The sequence below is a fragment of the Ambystoma mexicanum genome, chromosome 11, assembly GCF_040938575.1.
Source record: "Ambystoma mexicanum isolate Mex_15411 chromosome 11, UKY_AmexF1_1, whole genome shotgun sequence".
NCBI classification, from domain to species: Eukaryota; Metazoa; Chordata; class Amphibia; order Caudata; family Ambystomatidae; genus Ambystoma; species Ambystoma mexicanum.
Window position 1 is genome coordinate 934,279,073 of NC_090934.1, and position 16,902 is coordinate 934,295,974.

The window sequence follows — 16,902 nt, forward strand, 5'->3', positions numbered from 1 at the left end:
TTTTGCCCTCCCATAAAAACGTCTCTGTATACTGCAGCTGGTCAAGACAGGCGACATGATGGGAGGCAGGGACAATGAGTCCGTGCCACATGTGGGACACATTAAGCTGCCAGTGTTTGTCGCAATTAGCAACATGGGGCCGTTTGGCGGCTTCTAGCAACACGCGGATAAGGACAGGAAGGTGCGGCAGGTCACAGGCGATACTTAACGCCCCAAAAGCCAGGTTGAGAAATGCCCCATTGAAAATGCGCCAACAGTGAAACGCTGAGCACAAAGGGGATTTTCAGCAAGTAGAACAACAGCCATATACTTGATAAGAGTCTCACGACCTGTAATTGCCTCCCAACCTTTGGCGTTGTTCCTATTTCTAGAGAGATTTTTTGTTTTCTTCTTTTTAACAATTACCAATAGAGTTTGATTTGAGTTCCTGCACGCGCGAGCAGCCTATTTTGCTGAGCAATCTCAAAAGAAAAAAAAAACATACTAGGCCAGCTTCTCCCTCCCAGTTGGCACAAGGCACAACACAGCCTGAATCGAAAGTTACGGCTGGGCTGGCGGGTCACGTGATTTCCGTGAAAGGAAGTGCCGTACATGGTCTGTGCGACGCGGGCGCCGATGTCAATACAGGATGTCCCAGTTAAGAAGATAGCTCTAGAGTTAACGTGCCTGTTCCAGAGAACTGTATATGGCTTGCATGTCGCTTTTTCGATTTTCAGTAAAACAGCCCAGGGGGTAGTGCTTCGGTGAGAAATATATCTACGTCACCTCACAGGTTCGAAGCCCAGGCCAGCGAGGTAAAGCAGACATTCCTCGTTCTGAGATTAATAAAATTGCGTTGCGTAAGCCACGCCCCCACGCTTTGTTTTGGTCTTGCACACCTCCTCCTCTGAAGTGTGTTGGAAGATGATTGGCTAAGCGCATGTCAATGGGTGATGTAACCCAAACAGTGGGTACGCTCTCTTATAAAAAGCTTGCACTAGCTCTGTTCTGGGATGACATTTTTCTCTCTCTCCTGGCAACAGGACCAGCCCTGCCCGCAGAAGCACAAGGTAAATTTAAGCGTGCACGTGTATGTGTTTGCATGCATGCATAGATTGTGAAATATGTATGATGCGGTTGCAGGCAGTGGTGTTTTGGAGATGCGTTTCCTCGCTGCTGCAATAGTGGTTCAAACGCCTAGAAGCGAGAAATCTGCACGCGACCTGCTGCACGCCGAGGGAGGCGGTGACAGTCAGGTGAGACCTCTCCTGCATTCAAACTGAAAACTCATAGGGAGCACGTAATGCGTTCCCTTGCACCGCATGATCTGAAATGTGGGGGGTTTGTTGATAGTGCTGTGCAGCTATGACGGCCAATCTCACGGAAAACAAACTCGCATAAACCTTTTGGTATGAATGTCTTTATAGCATTTTATTTTAACCCACTGTTGTCAAATGTAATCCAAGCCAGTTGTGCTGTGAAGCGTTACGTTTGCATTGTTTTGCTTTTCGGTGCTTACATGAACTTTTTAGTACATTTGTGTCAATTTCTTTGGGATTTGCAGCAAGTCTCTTTTCAGTTGCTGGTTTCATATGTAGTTGCAGAGACCTGCAGATCGCTGTAACCGAGCTCCCCACCCTATGTATCCTGGCCTTTATTGTTTTTTTTTGCATAACGGCGAACGTTAGCAAGTGCCACACTTGGATAATATTGTAAATGTTATCAGGCGCTACACTTAGACGGAAGTATGAAGGCTAGCCATTGACACACTTAGATGGAATTGTCGATGTTAGTATGTGCCATACTTAGATGCAATTAAGTAATTACCAAGCGCTTTTATATTATTATTTATAAGCTAGAATACTAACGTGTCCCACACTTAGCTAGAGTTGTGAACGTTGGCCTGCGCCGCATCTAGATGGGATTGTGAGGGTTGGTGAGGGCCACACTTAGATGGAATTATGCAGGTCAGCAAGTGCTACACTTAGACAGAACGTGAATGTTAACATGTTAAAATGTCATATAACCCACTAACCAATATAAACTCAACTCTCTGCATACTTATCTCACTCCAAAAACTCACACAACCATCCCTCGCACAACAAGCTGCACGCACTTCACCACTACGCAACAACACATAAACCGCACCAACAGCACACGCGGACTGACACCGATCCAATACTCGCACCAAAGCTCAGCACCCAGTGTCTACCGAGTTTGAGATGCCAACAGGACACCAATCCTCTCACTATCCTACTCCCTCTTCACCATACTAACCCATCCCACCTTCTCGTTTGCAGATCCACCAGAGCGCCTGGGGACCAATTCCGTTGGTGACGGTGCGCTATACAAGTACCTTTAACATAACATAAATGTGTGTAGCCCCTTCAGTGAGTGCGTGAAGTGGAATAGCACGTCGCTGCCAACTAGCAGTCATGATAGGGTGACCAGATTTCAAAAGTAAAAAAGCGGGACAGGTCAACTAACATATAACTCTTGAAAGTGGCTGTCAAGGCACTACACTTCAGTAGAGGTTGGAGGAGAAGGGGGTTTCTGTTAAAAAAAAAAAAAACAACACAATCTTAGTTGTAAAATGCAGCTTTTTTTCTGTGTAAGATTATAGCTGACAGTCATGAATGCACAAAGACCGACTACCAAAAACCGGGATCACAGCAGTTTCCAATGTAAACAGAATCTTGAGAAAGGGGCACAGTCCCGTCGAAACCAGGACGTCTGGACACCCTACGTCATGACCTAGGCGCTTTCACGTTCATCACTTGCTCTTTCCGGCTTTTAATTTTCATGCAAACTAAGGCGCAAAGAAACGGTGATTTTGCCTAAGCGGCTACCTCCATGCAATGTATAGAAAATGTGTTCGATATGGAGTCGAGGGAAGTCATTTGGACATCCTTTGGCCCGGGCCCCCTGGAGGGAGCAACCTCTAGGTGGTGGTGGCGGGGGGGGGGGGGGGGAGAGGGAGAAATTATATTTTTACTCCGGGGGGAGGGGGCTCGGGATGAAAAAGTTTGAATACCATTGCACTTCATGCCATCTCTGTTTCTGCTGAAATTTTGAAAGTACCATGGGTTATTCCGTTCTAGAGCACTTGGAGGCGCTAGAGGGCCATAGTACACAATTACCCAGTCTCTATTATTTATTTGTCCGCTACTCGCCTACAAACGGCTAAAGTTACCCTATTAACACCTACATTGCAAAACCATTACGATATTAAGGGGACGGCAAATACTAAACTCTAGCCTGTACAATGGGTATGCCATCTTTTTTATGAAGTGCCACCACACAACAAAGACCTATTGGAGCTCGCTCCGAGTTGGAATATGGTGCATTGGTGCCCTCTCCCTGGGTATTCACTGTGCAGAGCGTTTTAAAGCTTATTCATGCATTTACAGTTTTTCTCCGTCTGAGAGGGGGCTTGAGAACCAGAGCACAGTGGCTTAACAGGCCTTTTTTTTTTCTTGGACAGGCGGACTAGGGTTATACCCAAACTACGCTCCCCTGGTCTGGATACTTGTTTCTGATTTGGTATTTGGCCTGATTAAATGAAGAGTCTGTGGGACTTTGGGTCACCTTCTTTAAAGTTTATAAAAGTATTAGGCTGTACTGTGACTGTTGTTTAGATATATATGTCTGAATCTCAAAAACCGTCGTTTTGGATATTTATGTGTAATTTTTTTTAACAATGACTAAAAAATAAAAATAAGAAAAGGGAATTTGATCATATATTAAATGTCTATAATTTAAGAGTTTCACATTTTGAGTAGTCGCTTGTTGACACAAGAAAAAAGGTTGTGCAGGGGTAGTGGCCAATTACAAACTAGTGCCCTCGGCGTGGGTGCGGCAGTCTCATCGAAGTCTAGGGCAACCCCTCCACAACTTAAAGAGAGATCCCTCCTTCCAGGGCCACATCACAGCTCCCCCTCAACCACTTGGTGGCTTATTATTTTTTTTATTGTTGCGTTTTTAGTTTTCAAAAAACCTTACTCAACAGGTGGCTTTGGACTGTATTGGGTGGTTTGTTTGTCCTTGCGTCCCACTGCAGCACTCCAGTACTGAGCTGTTTCATCAGCGAGGCTACTGCAGACTAGACTGATTCACTCGCGGTTTGGGTATCTGACTTGGCTGTTTGGCCTCAAAAGTGGTTTGCTTCCTGTTTACAGTGAGGAATTCACCTGGCACCAGAAATAGGCCAGGTTACAAAGGAGAGAAACAGGTTCTGTCTGAAACAAGTACAATTTATCCAAGACCTGCCTCACTGCACCTGCACGAAGAAACCTGCACGAAGAAACCTATCACCGTGAAGCCTGCTTTTTAATACAACACTTCGTACTGGAGTTACCCGGTCTCTGAGAATTTACAATTTTGACAGTTAAGGGAACCGAGGCACAGGGAAATTAAGCGATGTGCCAAGGATCACCGACTTTGTGCAGTTGAGTCTGGTTGGTTCCACAATCTCCATATTTAGCCACAAGACCACAACACGCAGCCTGGCAATGAGTCGGTGTCGTCTGTGCAATTAAGGGCTGGCTCTAGGAGTTATCAGAACTTTGTGGGACAAGGTAGGTATTATGAAGAGAGATTTGTATGCCTTCAGAGAGTGACTAAAATCATAGCAGTTTTGCTAGTGGATAAGCACCTAAAGAGATTAAAAAAAATCCTGCAGGCCCCCAATAATGTGAATTGAGTGCCAGGCATTATCTGGGTTCTGGGTTCGTGGACACTAGTGTCCAACAACTAGACCAGTCTTATCTTTACAAAGCACTAGCCAACACCGGACTGGGACCCAAAAAGCCCACATGAGTACTTACCTCACAAAGCAAGAAAACCTTTGTGACTCGACTCAATTGGGGGATTCTCACCCATGTGTGCAATTGGACAGGTGCACAAATGTTTTAAATCAAGAATGCTGTAGAAATCTGTCTCGAGTCAGTTTCCTCTAATTCCTCACCTGATGCAGGACATCAGCACCACCTCGATAATCATCCTAAAAGGGAACTAAGAACGGCAAGAAGGTGCCGTACCTACCCTGCAGGGCATCATGTGTCAGCCTGGCGGGAGACTGGAACCCTAACAGTTCAGCTTAGCCTATGGGCTACACAAGAACCTCCCTAAATACTTCCACCTCCCATTAGATACCTTATTCATCTTTCGATCTACTATCACTTCTGTACTACACGCATGGACCCCACACACAATGCAGCATTGCGCCTGCTAGCACACCCACATGAACCGCCGCTTAGAGATCACTACATGACCCACAACATCTTAAGCGTTTTTTTGTACTTGCTGCCTCGGCTTAGGCTAGAAGCTGGCCTGGTGTCCCAGCACCGGCAGCTTATAGATCTTGGGTTCTCCCTTCAGAATAAAGCATACCCCTAAAGTCACTGCCACGAACCATGTGTAATCGTACCGGAAGCACAGGACTTGCAAGTGCCTCCCCATTACCCCCACTAACCCTCTTTCCCATCCCCCTTTATTTCAGAACCACGCACCGGTGGCCGTCACAATGGCAGAAGTGTATGATATAAGGCCACTATATCCTACATTATGAATGGTATTGAAGGGGGGTAGTTTGTTTTCTCGGGCTTATCCTATCACTGCAGCTTTGTAGTTTGTGTTTTTTTTAGCATAGGTCTAGCATCTAGGATGTGATTGCTCTCTGTCTTTCTCTGATTATTTTGTGTTTTTTATTGCATACGTATAGCCTTATAAATGACCTTATATACAATTAAATAGGTTTATGGTCTTTCCATCTAATGCCATTGCATCTAATGCCATCCCATCGTATTTTTTCCATCTAAAAACTTTACATCTAATGCATTTTTTTGTTATTGGTTTTTTTTGGGGGGTGCTCCCACTAACCCATTTTTTTTTAATCATTTTATAATGCACCTAAACAAAAATGAACCCTTTACCCCCCCACAAAAAATGCATTATATGCAACGTTTACAGATGGAAAAATTCGATGCATTGGCATTAGATGGAAAGACCAGATACCAATTAAAACATCAGCATCACAATATCATCATAATACCACATATCAATCCATCAATAAAATCAAGGACTATAAGAAAATACAAACTATTAATAACAATCCAATTCTTTTAAGATACCGCTTACAAAGTCATAAAACCTAGCCATATAAAATATTAGATTACAATCAATTCCAGCCATGAAATCCACCCATAGGTCATCAATTCTTTTGTCCCTCGATGCCAAAGACTATATTTTCATAAATTGGTGACGTATAACTTCCAGGCTATTACAATACATCAGAAGATGCTTGATGGTCTCAAGCACACAATCACCACGCAATCTACAGCCTCTGGAAGACCTGCTCAAGCCCCTTCGTACACCTATGATGTCAAGGGTATCCATTAGGTTGAATTTGATACGACTATAACTCCCTACAATGTAACCGTGAGGATAAGCTGCAATGTATTTGGGGCGGTCGTATCTTCCAATATAATAATCCAAAAATATCCCACTATTAACCACAGTGGATAGAAAGTAACCTGCTCCATACCATAACTGTTTAGTAATTTTCTCACCAGCCCCTTGAAGGCTTTATGGGGCAGATCAAAGGGATGTAGGTCCACCACTCGTGTCCAACAATGTAAACCTGAGTTTAGGTCTTCTGTGGAACCACCCTTATTTATTTAGGCTACATCGATTACAGACAGCGACAACTTATCAAGGTATGCAAACAATAACACAGTAAATACAATAACATTTAGGATCAGGTCTTGGCTACTTTTCTCGGCTTAGATAACATTCCTACTACTTGCTGATGTAGATTATTGGTCTTGGGAGAAGAGCCAGGTTCTAAGGCATTTGTGTAACAGCCGGAATGGCGGTTCGTCTCTTAATCCGAGCGGTAGTGCATTCCATTGTTTTCCTGCTACTACTGGAAAGCTGGTGCCACCGGCTCTTTGTAACTGGAATTTAGGTATTAAAAGGAGATGGGTGTGAGTGAACACATCAGCCTGGTGGATTGTGGTTTCGAGAATTTTCTAATGAGGTATCTAGGGGCAGTGTCAGCGAGGCATTTATGTATTATAGATAAGGTTTTGAATAGAATGTGTGGTCACATTAGAAGCCAATGTCGGTTTCTTCTGGCTGGAGAGATGGGCCTGATTCATGGAAGTGTTTTATAATGGCGCAATCCGATAGGAAAATGTTCCATGAATCAGGCCCATGGTCTCCTAATGCGGAAGGATAAAATGGAATATTCAAGAGCTATCCTACCCTGCAGCGTTCCTTCACCTTCAAACAACTTGCGGCCAAAAAATCATATTCTTTTGTCTAATAGTTTCTACGCTAATCATATTAAATTCCAGGTGCATGTTCAATTTGGAGAGTAATCGGGAGTCTGCGAATTTTTTTAAAAAAGTATTTACCTTCAAAGGCTTTTAAAATACTTTTATATTGCGTACCCCAAATGTCCACTCCATAAAACGTTAAAGACGACCTAAGAGTGATTAATTGTCAGCAAACTTTGAAGTGAGTGACCACTGCTTTTTCCAGCAAATGTATTCATGGTCCAGATCTGCTCTTTACCCCTGTTACTCACATATTCAGTGGTCACTGCACTTCAGTTGTTCATCAAAAACGACGCCCAGATTTAGATTTGTTCAATCTGATTATGTTCAAGTATTGAAATCCTGGGTACTGGCCTGAGTCCGTTAGCAAAAATAGAGGCAAATAATTGGGCAACTGGGGTGGGGTATTTGTGGTCGGGTGATCATTGTACTTTAAACTTGAGTGCTGGTGAAGATGTGGAATGGGCATCTGGGCACCCAAATGAATACTATGTCTGTTTGATTTCTGCAGATCCTTCGTGGGCCAGTCCAGCTGCACAAGTCTCCCAGAAACCCTGCACAGCTGGAGATCGTTTAACTTGACCCATAAGCTTTCAACACAATGGGAGGGGGTAACAGGTGAGAGTGTTCCAGAAAACTAGACGGGTGAAGCAAAGGTACCGCCACAGACTTATTGCCATCTTGTCTCTTTTCCTTCTCATTTGTTACATGACTTGGGTTGAGTTCATTCACCGAAACGGGGACAGCCCTATCGGCGTTCATCCGCCTCCCCCCCACACGGTGCCTTTAATCCAGGTACATTTCTAACCACCCCCTCGACGGGAACTTTTTGAAAAGTTAACAAGAAGTGGCTTCCTTTGCTCTTGTCAACTTTTCTGTCTTTTTACAGCCTGAGACATGTGAATTTTAAGTGGTTGCTACCGTGTCTGCCTTCTGTCTTCTTTCTAGCTTTGTCCATTCATTCTCTCCCATCACCCTTTCCCTCTCCCCCCCATATGCCACAGTCTGGTTTGATAACCGGAGCAGGGTCACACAATTCTCTCACCCAAGGACAAGGACCCTGCCCACTAAGATCACTACGGGGGTGATTTGTAAGGTATAAGAACCAAATAACATGACAAGGGGCTGACATCTGTGCAGGGAGATGACACCTGACGGCACAACATGTCCTGGAGACCTGCTAAATAAGGATCTCCCTTCATCTGGTGGAGTGGGTGAGAGGGCAATGGGGGTGTTGCCCCATCTTGGGCCTATCTATCTGGTGCAAGCCTTCCTCTCCTAGGCTTTTTGCTCCACGCAATCAGTGCGTGGTTGGAAGGGTTTAGCCTTCTAAATAGGATTGTTGCACTCCCGTCAACCTTGGGGATTGGGTTTTCGAAAAGGGGATATCCTGGGCGAGGCGTTGCTGCTCGCAGGATGTATGACCCCTCCTTTTCTGGCGGTAAAAGGGTCATGAGGCTCAAGGTGGTTGGAAGGAAGCCAGGAGGTCTGCATAGTATGCCAGAGCATCTTGCCCTTGCAGACAGGGTTGCCCACCTCGCCTTAAGCATTGGGACGTCTTGGTTAAGGGGTGGGGGTTGTTGGTTGTACCGTGGCCCTTTGTGCTTCCATCCCCTCTTCCCACCTTGGCCTTTAGGGGGCATTGGGCTTAAGGTCTTAAAGTCCACCCTGGATTTATTATTTGAGCTTCCAATTGCTTACTCTTGTCGACTTAACAGTTTCAAGCCCATCACAAGCTTTTTGGTTTGGGATACCAAGGCCTTGCTAGCACAGGCCTGTGCGCTTCTAACTCCTTTTCAGGATTGTATTTTTTTGTTTAAAAGAAGATGGCTTCAAAAGAAGATGGCTCACTTTTACTGACCATAAGGCCCCAGTCCCTTTACAGAGTTGGTGTTTGGAAGGCCAGTTCCTTCCATCACAGGCCTATAGTTTCTAACTCTTCCCACGGTTTGACACCTGGGATTGCAACACCTCAGTATTTCAGGGCACATAGTTAGAATCCTTGCTGGGGGTTTCCACCTCACCTCTACGCTGCTGAAGTTATTACCCTTTAGGGTTTGAAAGGAACAATAGGGTTGCATCACAGGTAAGCCGTAGGGGGCGCCCATTTTGCAGCATGGATTTGAAACAAAATGAAGGGAAGAGACCAGCCAGTTTCTGCCATGCACAATTGCTACATTTGATGTTCTAGAATAATCATCACAAACCACATTATAACATGCACAAACTATACAGCAAATGAAATAAGACAAGTAATCAATGTTGTCTACATGTAAAAATAATGAATAATAAAAATATAATGCAAGTCCACAGTGTTAAACAATGCAGATACAAGTTAATTTGAAAATTAAAACCATATTGAATTAAATGCATTTTTCAATATGGTAGGAAGGACCGAGGTGAAGGGTGGGTGGCTTATAATCTCTGTAAGAAGTTTCCCCAGTGCCTTACGCATAACATGGTGCCTTTAACTCCAGGCATTATCAATCATTTCTACTGCGGTAAAGTGTGGCTAGGCTACTGACTTTACTAAAGGCTTTGCCTCACAGGCAGATTTGATAGTTACATTTCAGAAAATAGGAATCCGCTATCCTCTCGTCAGCCTGATGTACCTATAGAAGAACAGATAAAGGTGGGCAAGCATTTACGCGGGTAAGTCGCAGCGTAGGCAGACACGTCCCTGGCATGACTGGCCCAACCAACTGTCCGTTCATTCAACCAGCTACCGAAACACAAATTGGTGCAGTGAATTCTAAATGGGCAGGAGCTAGCCAAACCAAGGAAGGAGGGACCGCGAAACGCAGGTGCCTACTGGCACATACCCATTCTGTTCCATAGGGTACAACCACCTGATGATTAGATGGACGGACGACTTGCAATAAAGCTTTCCGAAGTGGTATTTCTCGACATACTGCGTAGTACAGATTCTGCATCGCGGGATACCTGCAAAACGATTCTCGCCAACCTCCAATGGACGCATTATCCCATGAATGAATCCGTTCTTGCTGTGTCAATGGTTAAGAGGTCAAAACCGAACCGCGTCTCGTCTTGAACTGGTTTAATGATGAGTGTGGAAAGAATAGGGCATGTTTGCAAGTCTGCAAGGCAGACTGAAGCCAAGTGATGATTTGTAAGTATGTAGTTCCTTCAAAAAAGACATTCCCAGCCAGTCACGGTTCTTAGCAGGGTTGTGGGTGGTCCCTTGTTCACTTGAATTTGTGCATAAATGGTTTCTTGCAAGTAACATATGATTTTACATGGGTTCCATGTATTTATAACGACAAAATAATAACGAAAAACACAGAATTTCTATTTATTTTAATTTGGGGGGGTTCCACCACAGCTCCGTTTTCTTTTTGTTGTAAACCCTACCCGACCCGCTCCACAACTCTATTATCCCTTTCCCATCCCCACAAATATATATATATTGTTTTAGAAAATTCAGTATTTTTTCGTTATTACAATTTTGTTATTCCATTTGTTATTTTTATTTTGTTATAATCACTGTATACCGTTACATGTAGTGAAGGATTCAAAATACTGCTGTTGCTTTACGCATATGACTCCTATGTTACTTTCCAAGTTTCGCAACACTCTTCAGTGCCAAGTGGACACCACCAAATTGCAGCAATATAAGATCAACAAAAAACATCTATCAGAAGTTGAAAACTCCTGCTTCACCAAAGGAAAATTGCCAAGGAGACAACCTCATTTAAGCTCAACAGTCATAAATTAGCTGGAAGTCGAATGCTACGTCGAATGTCGAATTCCTTTGTGGATTAAGCCAATCCAACCTTTTGCCTGGCAAGCTCATGTTAACCAGGCAATGAAGAAAGCAGAGACCGAATTCAAGGAAATACTTTGGTTTTCCTCGTACGATTGGTACAGCATGGTCACAACCCAGAGAACCTTTGCCAGGCCAACCTGGTGGAATTGTGTCCCATGGAGCAGAGGTCTGAGGAGTCTTTTCTCATGCCCAAAGTTAGGGAAATCGCAGCAGTTCTTCTAGGAGCAGGCTTATCAAAAAGAAATGAGGATCCGGTTGTATTTGTTTATTTAATTATTAGGTATTTATAATGTGCCTATACTGCAATTGGTGTTCCTCCGAGAGAGCAGACGCTGCATATTCTGAACTGGAAGAGTTGGTCAGTTCCTGAGCAATGATTGGAGCTGCAAGGATTCTTTGAAAAGAACCTAAGGCGAGTCTGCCAGCAGGACTCAGCAAAGACCCAATGACCAAAACCCTTATGCAATACTTTAATAAAAAGCAAACAAACCTGCAGATTCCTACATAATACACCAGCCAACACCACGCGCCTCCCAATAAGAACTAGCCCATTACATAGATGTATTCTAACTGCAAGTTTGTGTACCATAGAATGGAGAGAATTGACCTGTACGTTTAATCAAAATGCACTGATGTGAAGGGAATAGTGTAATTGCAGTTGTATGCATTCGGTCTTCATATCCTCCCCCACCTTTCTATGCAGGCTATGATGCATGGTAGGCCAGGCTAAAATTGTCAGATTACTGTTTTAAATCAGACATCTTGGTGCATGAATAGTCCTTTTTAAAATTATTTTTACATGTTTTCTTTTTGTTTTTAATACTGAAAGCCGTTTTGTACTTGAGCTGTTTTTTTTGCTTCTTCAGTCTTGGGAAGGGTTACATTCACGTTAAAAGTTCACAAGATCTGCTGGAGCCAACACAAATATTTTAAGGGGTTTTAATAGGGAGGGCCTGTGGAGAAGGGTTTGCGGAAAGAGAGGGACTACTGGCTGATCCTGGCCTCAAAACCCAAAGCCCCAACCAATAGGAAGTCTTAGATCCCAACATTGTGAAAGCCACAAGCTGATACAATGAATATGATGTCTTTAAAACAGTGACCTACATTAGGCGAGCAGTCATTTTGGAAGACTAGTATCCAGATATCCAGGAAATGACAACCCTCCTGCCTCCCAGGTTCTAGGATGGAAGGACGGAAGGGAACACTGCCAAGCCTTTTCATAATCTCCTACAACCTGCCCTGAACGCACTGCCATAAATTAGCCTGAAAGCTCTGTAATCATCCTAACAATAAATTGCCACCCTCGTCTCAACTGTTATTCGTTTTGAGCAATTGTGTGCTGTCCTGTCACAGGGGAATGATCCCACCTCCGGATGGCATAGGCGTGTCCAGGGAGTGACCGGGGGTGTCACGTGCTCCCCCTGGAATCTGATTGGCCACACCAGGTGCCACTCCATTAGCCTAAACTATGATCATCAAACTTTAAACACAGAAATGTAAGACACTAATGTTAGTCATTAAAGTAGATCTGGGTAGTGGAGATTGTTAAGGGAGTTTTCCTAAAGTCCACCTGAGGGTAAGCCTTTATAAATCTATCCCTTGGTATACAGGTCCCCAACTCATAGCATAAGTCTCCACTAGCCAAAGGATTGGTAGAATGGCAGAGCAGCCAGGCTTATATTATGAGGAGGATGTCAGCTGTAGGTGAATACAGTGAACCCAGTCAATGAAATAGTCCAAAGAAACTCTTACACACTGACAGTTATAATAAAATATACATTTATTTTATGTACACAAGGCAAGGGGTGTAAATACTATTTTAAACTAACCAATACACATAGGAAATATGAACATAACTTTTCAAAGTTGACTGCTTCAATAGTAGTTGCTTGCGCTTACAATTGTTACAGAAAATGACAGTTCCACTGTTTAAATAGTAGTGGCGCCCACTTGCATTTGATAAAGTGAAATGATAGTTTCATTCATTTACACAGTCACTCGGACAAAGTCTGTAGGAAGGAAAAAGAGGGGTATTGAATACTAGTAGCAGTGGGGTCTTCTTCTCAGCAACACCTTTCAATGCTTTAGCAGTCCAATCCCTAACTAATCAAGAGTTCATCAGTCAGTGTAGGATGGAGCAAAAGTCTTTTATGCAGCAGCAGAAAAGCCAAGGTTCCTCCGCATACTTTAGTTAATTTAATAAACACACTTTAGTAGGATAATACAAGTTATAAGGACCCTACAAAGGACTCCCTAAAACGCACAGGCTGTTAAGCCTGGGAAGCCTGGGTATGAGTGGACACCCAAACACCTAGTATCACACTCCATTCACACTGGAGGGACTATTCGACTTGAGCTAAATTCTACCTTGAGCCCCACAATACCTTTGAGTGGTTGATGAAAATACAGCTGGATTATTTCCTGTGCAGCAGCAACAGACCCGGTCTCCTGATTCCTCGGTCTGGTGACGAAAGGAAGGACTCTGATTGGGATGTCACAGCAGAAGTCGTGAGAAAGGACCCTCAGCAAGGATTTCTTCAGTCACCCACATCGGTCTGTGGTTTTGGCACCTTTTTTATCAGTTCCAACAGACAACGATTACTGCCTGGTCGATCTCCCTCGATTCTACAGTCCTGCACTTGGGTGAGGGGACCTAGATGAGTGGGATTGTGCCACTGGAGGTCCAACTGGTCTCACAAAAGTTCTGGTAGGATTTGTTCAGTCAAAGACGTTGCACTGTAATTGCAGTTCTGGAAGGTCACAACACCTCGGGGGATGGCTTGATCTGCAGTTCATCTTGGTCCCATCAGCCAAAGGGAAGGATTTGTCCTCTTCGGAGCTCCTCTGTCGATAACAAAACAGGGTTACGACAGCAGTGGCCACTTCACGGTTACTGGAAGGGTCTGCAGGCATCTCTGGTCATCTTCAGCTTTGGATCTTCTGTTCCAGTGGTTGACTTGCCTTCTGCCTCAGGAACATCGCCTTTTATTCGGATTTCCCATTCACTCCTCTGCAAACTCTCCATGCAGTTTACACAAAGGGGCTGGTGGCTGTCCAGTCAGGACAGCGAGCCCCCCAGTGGGAACTGGTTCCATTCAGGCACATCAGCAGACGGGCTCCTCCCTTGCTTCCTGTCCTCACAGACACACCTGAGCCTTGACGGGCTACACAAAGGGTTCCCACCAAAGGCAAAACACACATTCGGACCTCCCCCTCACAGACTGGTAGAAGAAGGTCTAACAAAGGACAACCACACAAGAAATATTGACAAAAGATAGGAGCCACCATGTTAGAACATAGGTGACCCTTTTGTGCATAACCAGGGCTGGGGATACAGCCTGCGGTAGAAAATAACACACAAGTTGGTAGAACACGTCCACTGCCACCAGCCTTAACTATAGGGTTGTCTTTGTGACCAAAAGTCACAGGCGCAGAGAGAAGGGGGATGCTCGGTATCCCCTCAGCACTCCACATAAGGTGGGATGTGCTAATCTCATCATAAATTAAAGTTTTAGGAAGGATACACAGTATCCCTCTATCCTTAAGAACAGTTGTTCTTAGAGAAAATACAAAAGAGAACCCAAAGGGCTCCCAGCAACACTGCACAGAGGGTGCTGTGTGCTGCAAAAGTGTAACACGGATACCTTTAAGAGATATGGAGGAAAGCAAGACTGCATGAAATTAGGTAAAACGTAAAGAACAAAGTTACCATGGCTAAAGCATCTAAGAATGAATGAGGGGAAAAGGGCTCCCCTCATTCAGGAGAACACGAAATAGGCCCAGAAGTCCATCAGAAAGTGCTATGGGTATCATTAAGAGAGGGGATTACGCAAAACACGGATACATCTCCCTAACAGGGACAAATAGTAAATAAATGCTATTCAGACGCCTGTGTGTGTGTGCGCGCGCGCTCGTATGTCATGCCACCACTGCATAAGTCAGTGCCCCTCTTGGGCCCCCGCAGTCAAGATTCTGGACACGCCACTGCCGGACGGAAGTACTGCACCTGCAGAAGCTGCCCTGAGTTAGCCAATTCTAGCTTCTGATGTTTCATTCTTTACTCATTGGAGGAGTCATGTTTTAGTTTAAAAAAAAAAAGAAAACGTTTTCTGGTTTCCCTCAATGTGGAACAGTACGTTTCAAACAAATGTTAACCGGGAAAGCTTGGTCCTTAGACTAAAACCACGGTCACCTTTGGAGTGATATAAGCAAGGTTCCAAAAGGTGATACCTTATTTCTGATTTGGAAGACGGGGGAGGGAGGTGCAGGCAGGTGCCTCTACTGAGACATCTGTGGTCAATGCATACTGCCTTCTAGCGAGAGGCTACAGAGTCCCATCGAACAATGGGCCTTTTTTAAATCGGAAATGAGGCATGCTTCCACACTGTGGGCCTACAGGAGGAGATCTGTCAATTTGTGTGAGTCAGATACAGGCATATGCAGTCCATGCTCGCGTTGACCGCAAAACGTACTGGGCAAGACATATATTGAGTCTAATCTAAGTTCTATGGCATCCTTCTTTTAATTTTAGATGGTGTGTTAATTGTGGGCATTGGGTGCGTTACTACCTCTTTGTGGATTTGTAAGAAGAGGATCCATCTGTTTCCTAAGTTCTCTCGTGCGTGCGATTGTCGCTTTGTGTGCATACCCACTTCCAGCGCTGCTATTGCATATTGCAAGACACTTGCTCTGTCTTGTCAATGTGCTTAATGGAGAGCATTTCTTCTAGAAGGAGCATCTCCATCATGCGGTGCAGTAACTGGAGAGGTATGGTGTGTGGGGTGCAGCTGTGTGCAGATTCCAGATACCTAGATGTGATGGGAGCAAGTCATTGGGTTTTAACATATCTACACGCCTTCCACATTGTACACCTCTTAGAACAGGGAGAGAAAGAGATTTGCCCAGAATCACACACTTTATGTCACGTGCCGGAGTTGGGAATAAAACTCGGATGTTCAGGTTCCAGAGCCTGCACTTTAGCCACTGGAGCACATCTCCCTCCTGGCGCAGGATCCGAAGGCTCTTTGGCCTTTCTTTATTTGTCGCGGTGATCCTGTTACACGCAAAATTTACAGGGAAGGGTTCACGCTTCTTGTCATTTGCTCAGATTGCTGGCAATTTCAGTGTGGAGCATACCTTTATTATGTCTGCATTGTATGGAAGCTGATGACAAGTGGTGGTCCTTTCATCGCTTCGATTGTTTCGAGGGAGTTGATTTTCAGTGGTGTATTCTTTTTCTGAGAGGTAATTTGTATAGCCTGGGCAGTTAACTAAACACATGTTAAAGTATTTTATGTGCGTCCCTTCCTTTCCAAATGATCAGCCATTCCATCACTTGGGTGGATATTGAGGGCCAAGTAGAGGCACATGTTCTTGGTGATCATTTATCCCAGTGTCCCTTTGCGTTGTTTCAGATGTATATAGGCTTATGCATTTTCAGGTCTTTACAGATATCTAGCCTCGCCTTAATCTCTGCATGCTAATTATTACAAGCACACTCTCAGTTGTTTTTATGGGGATTTGCCTGCTTATTTGACATGTTTTTATTACTGATGAGTCTTCTTGTGTAATACTGCAATGGGATTTTGCCTCCAGGCACTTACTCGCTGGAGAGGGAGTAGCGAGCCAGTTTGGAGAGCGACATCTTCCGTATCTTCCTGAAGATTGCTCCACGTCTGGTGTTCATAGGGAGTACCTTGCACATTCTGGGTACCTGCACTGCGGAGCAGTGTCTTTCCTCCCAAATGCAACACGTTTTTCAGCTTACTAGAATGTGATTGGCTAAGCAGAGGCAAT

The 16,902-nt window shown here is 44.4% G+C and overlaps 1 protein-coding gene across 3 annotated transcripts in view; it reads left to right on the top strand.

The window, feature by feature from the left end:
* The first annotated feature begins 639 nt into the window (after positions 1-639).
* Positions 640-16,902, top strand: part of IRF7 (interferon regulatory factor 7) — a 77,062-nt gene continuing 60,799 nt past the window's right edge. The window contains exons 1-2 of one of the 3 annotated variants that reach the window (XM_069624048.1): positions 640-1,049; positions 7,831-7,937. In XM_069624048.1, coding sequence (XP_069480149.1) covers positions 7,921-7,937 — 17 coding nt within the window. In that variant the 5' untranslated portion in view covers positions 640-1,049; positions 7,831-7,920. Of the gene's footprint in view, positions 1,050-1,105; positions 1,236-7,830; positions 7,938-16,902 lie in introns of those variants that run through there. The other 2 variants (XM_069624050.1, XM_069624049.1) reach the window with 2 other exon arrangements.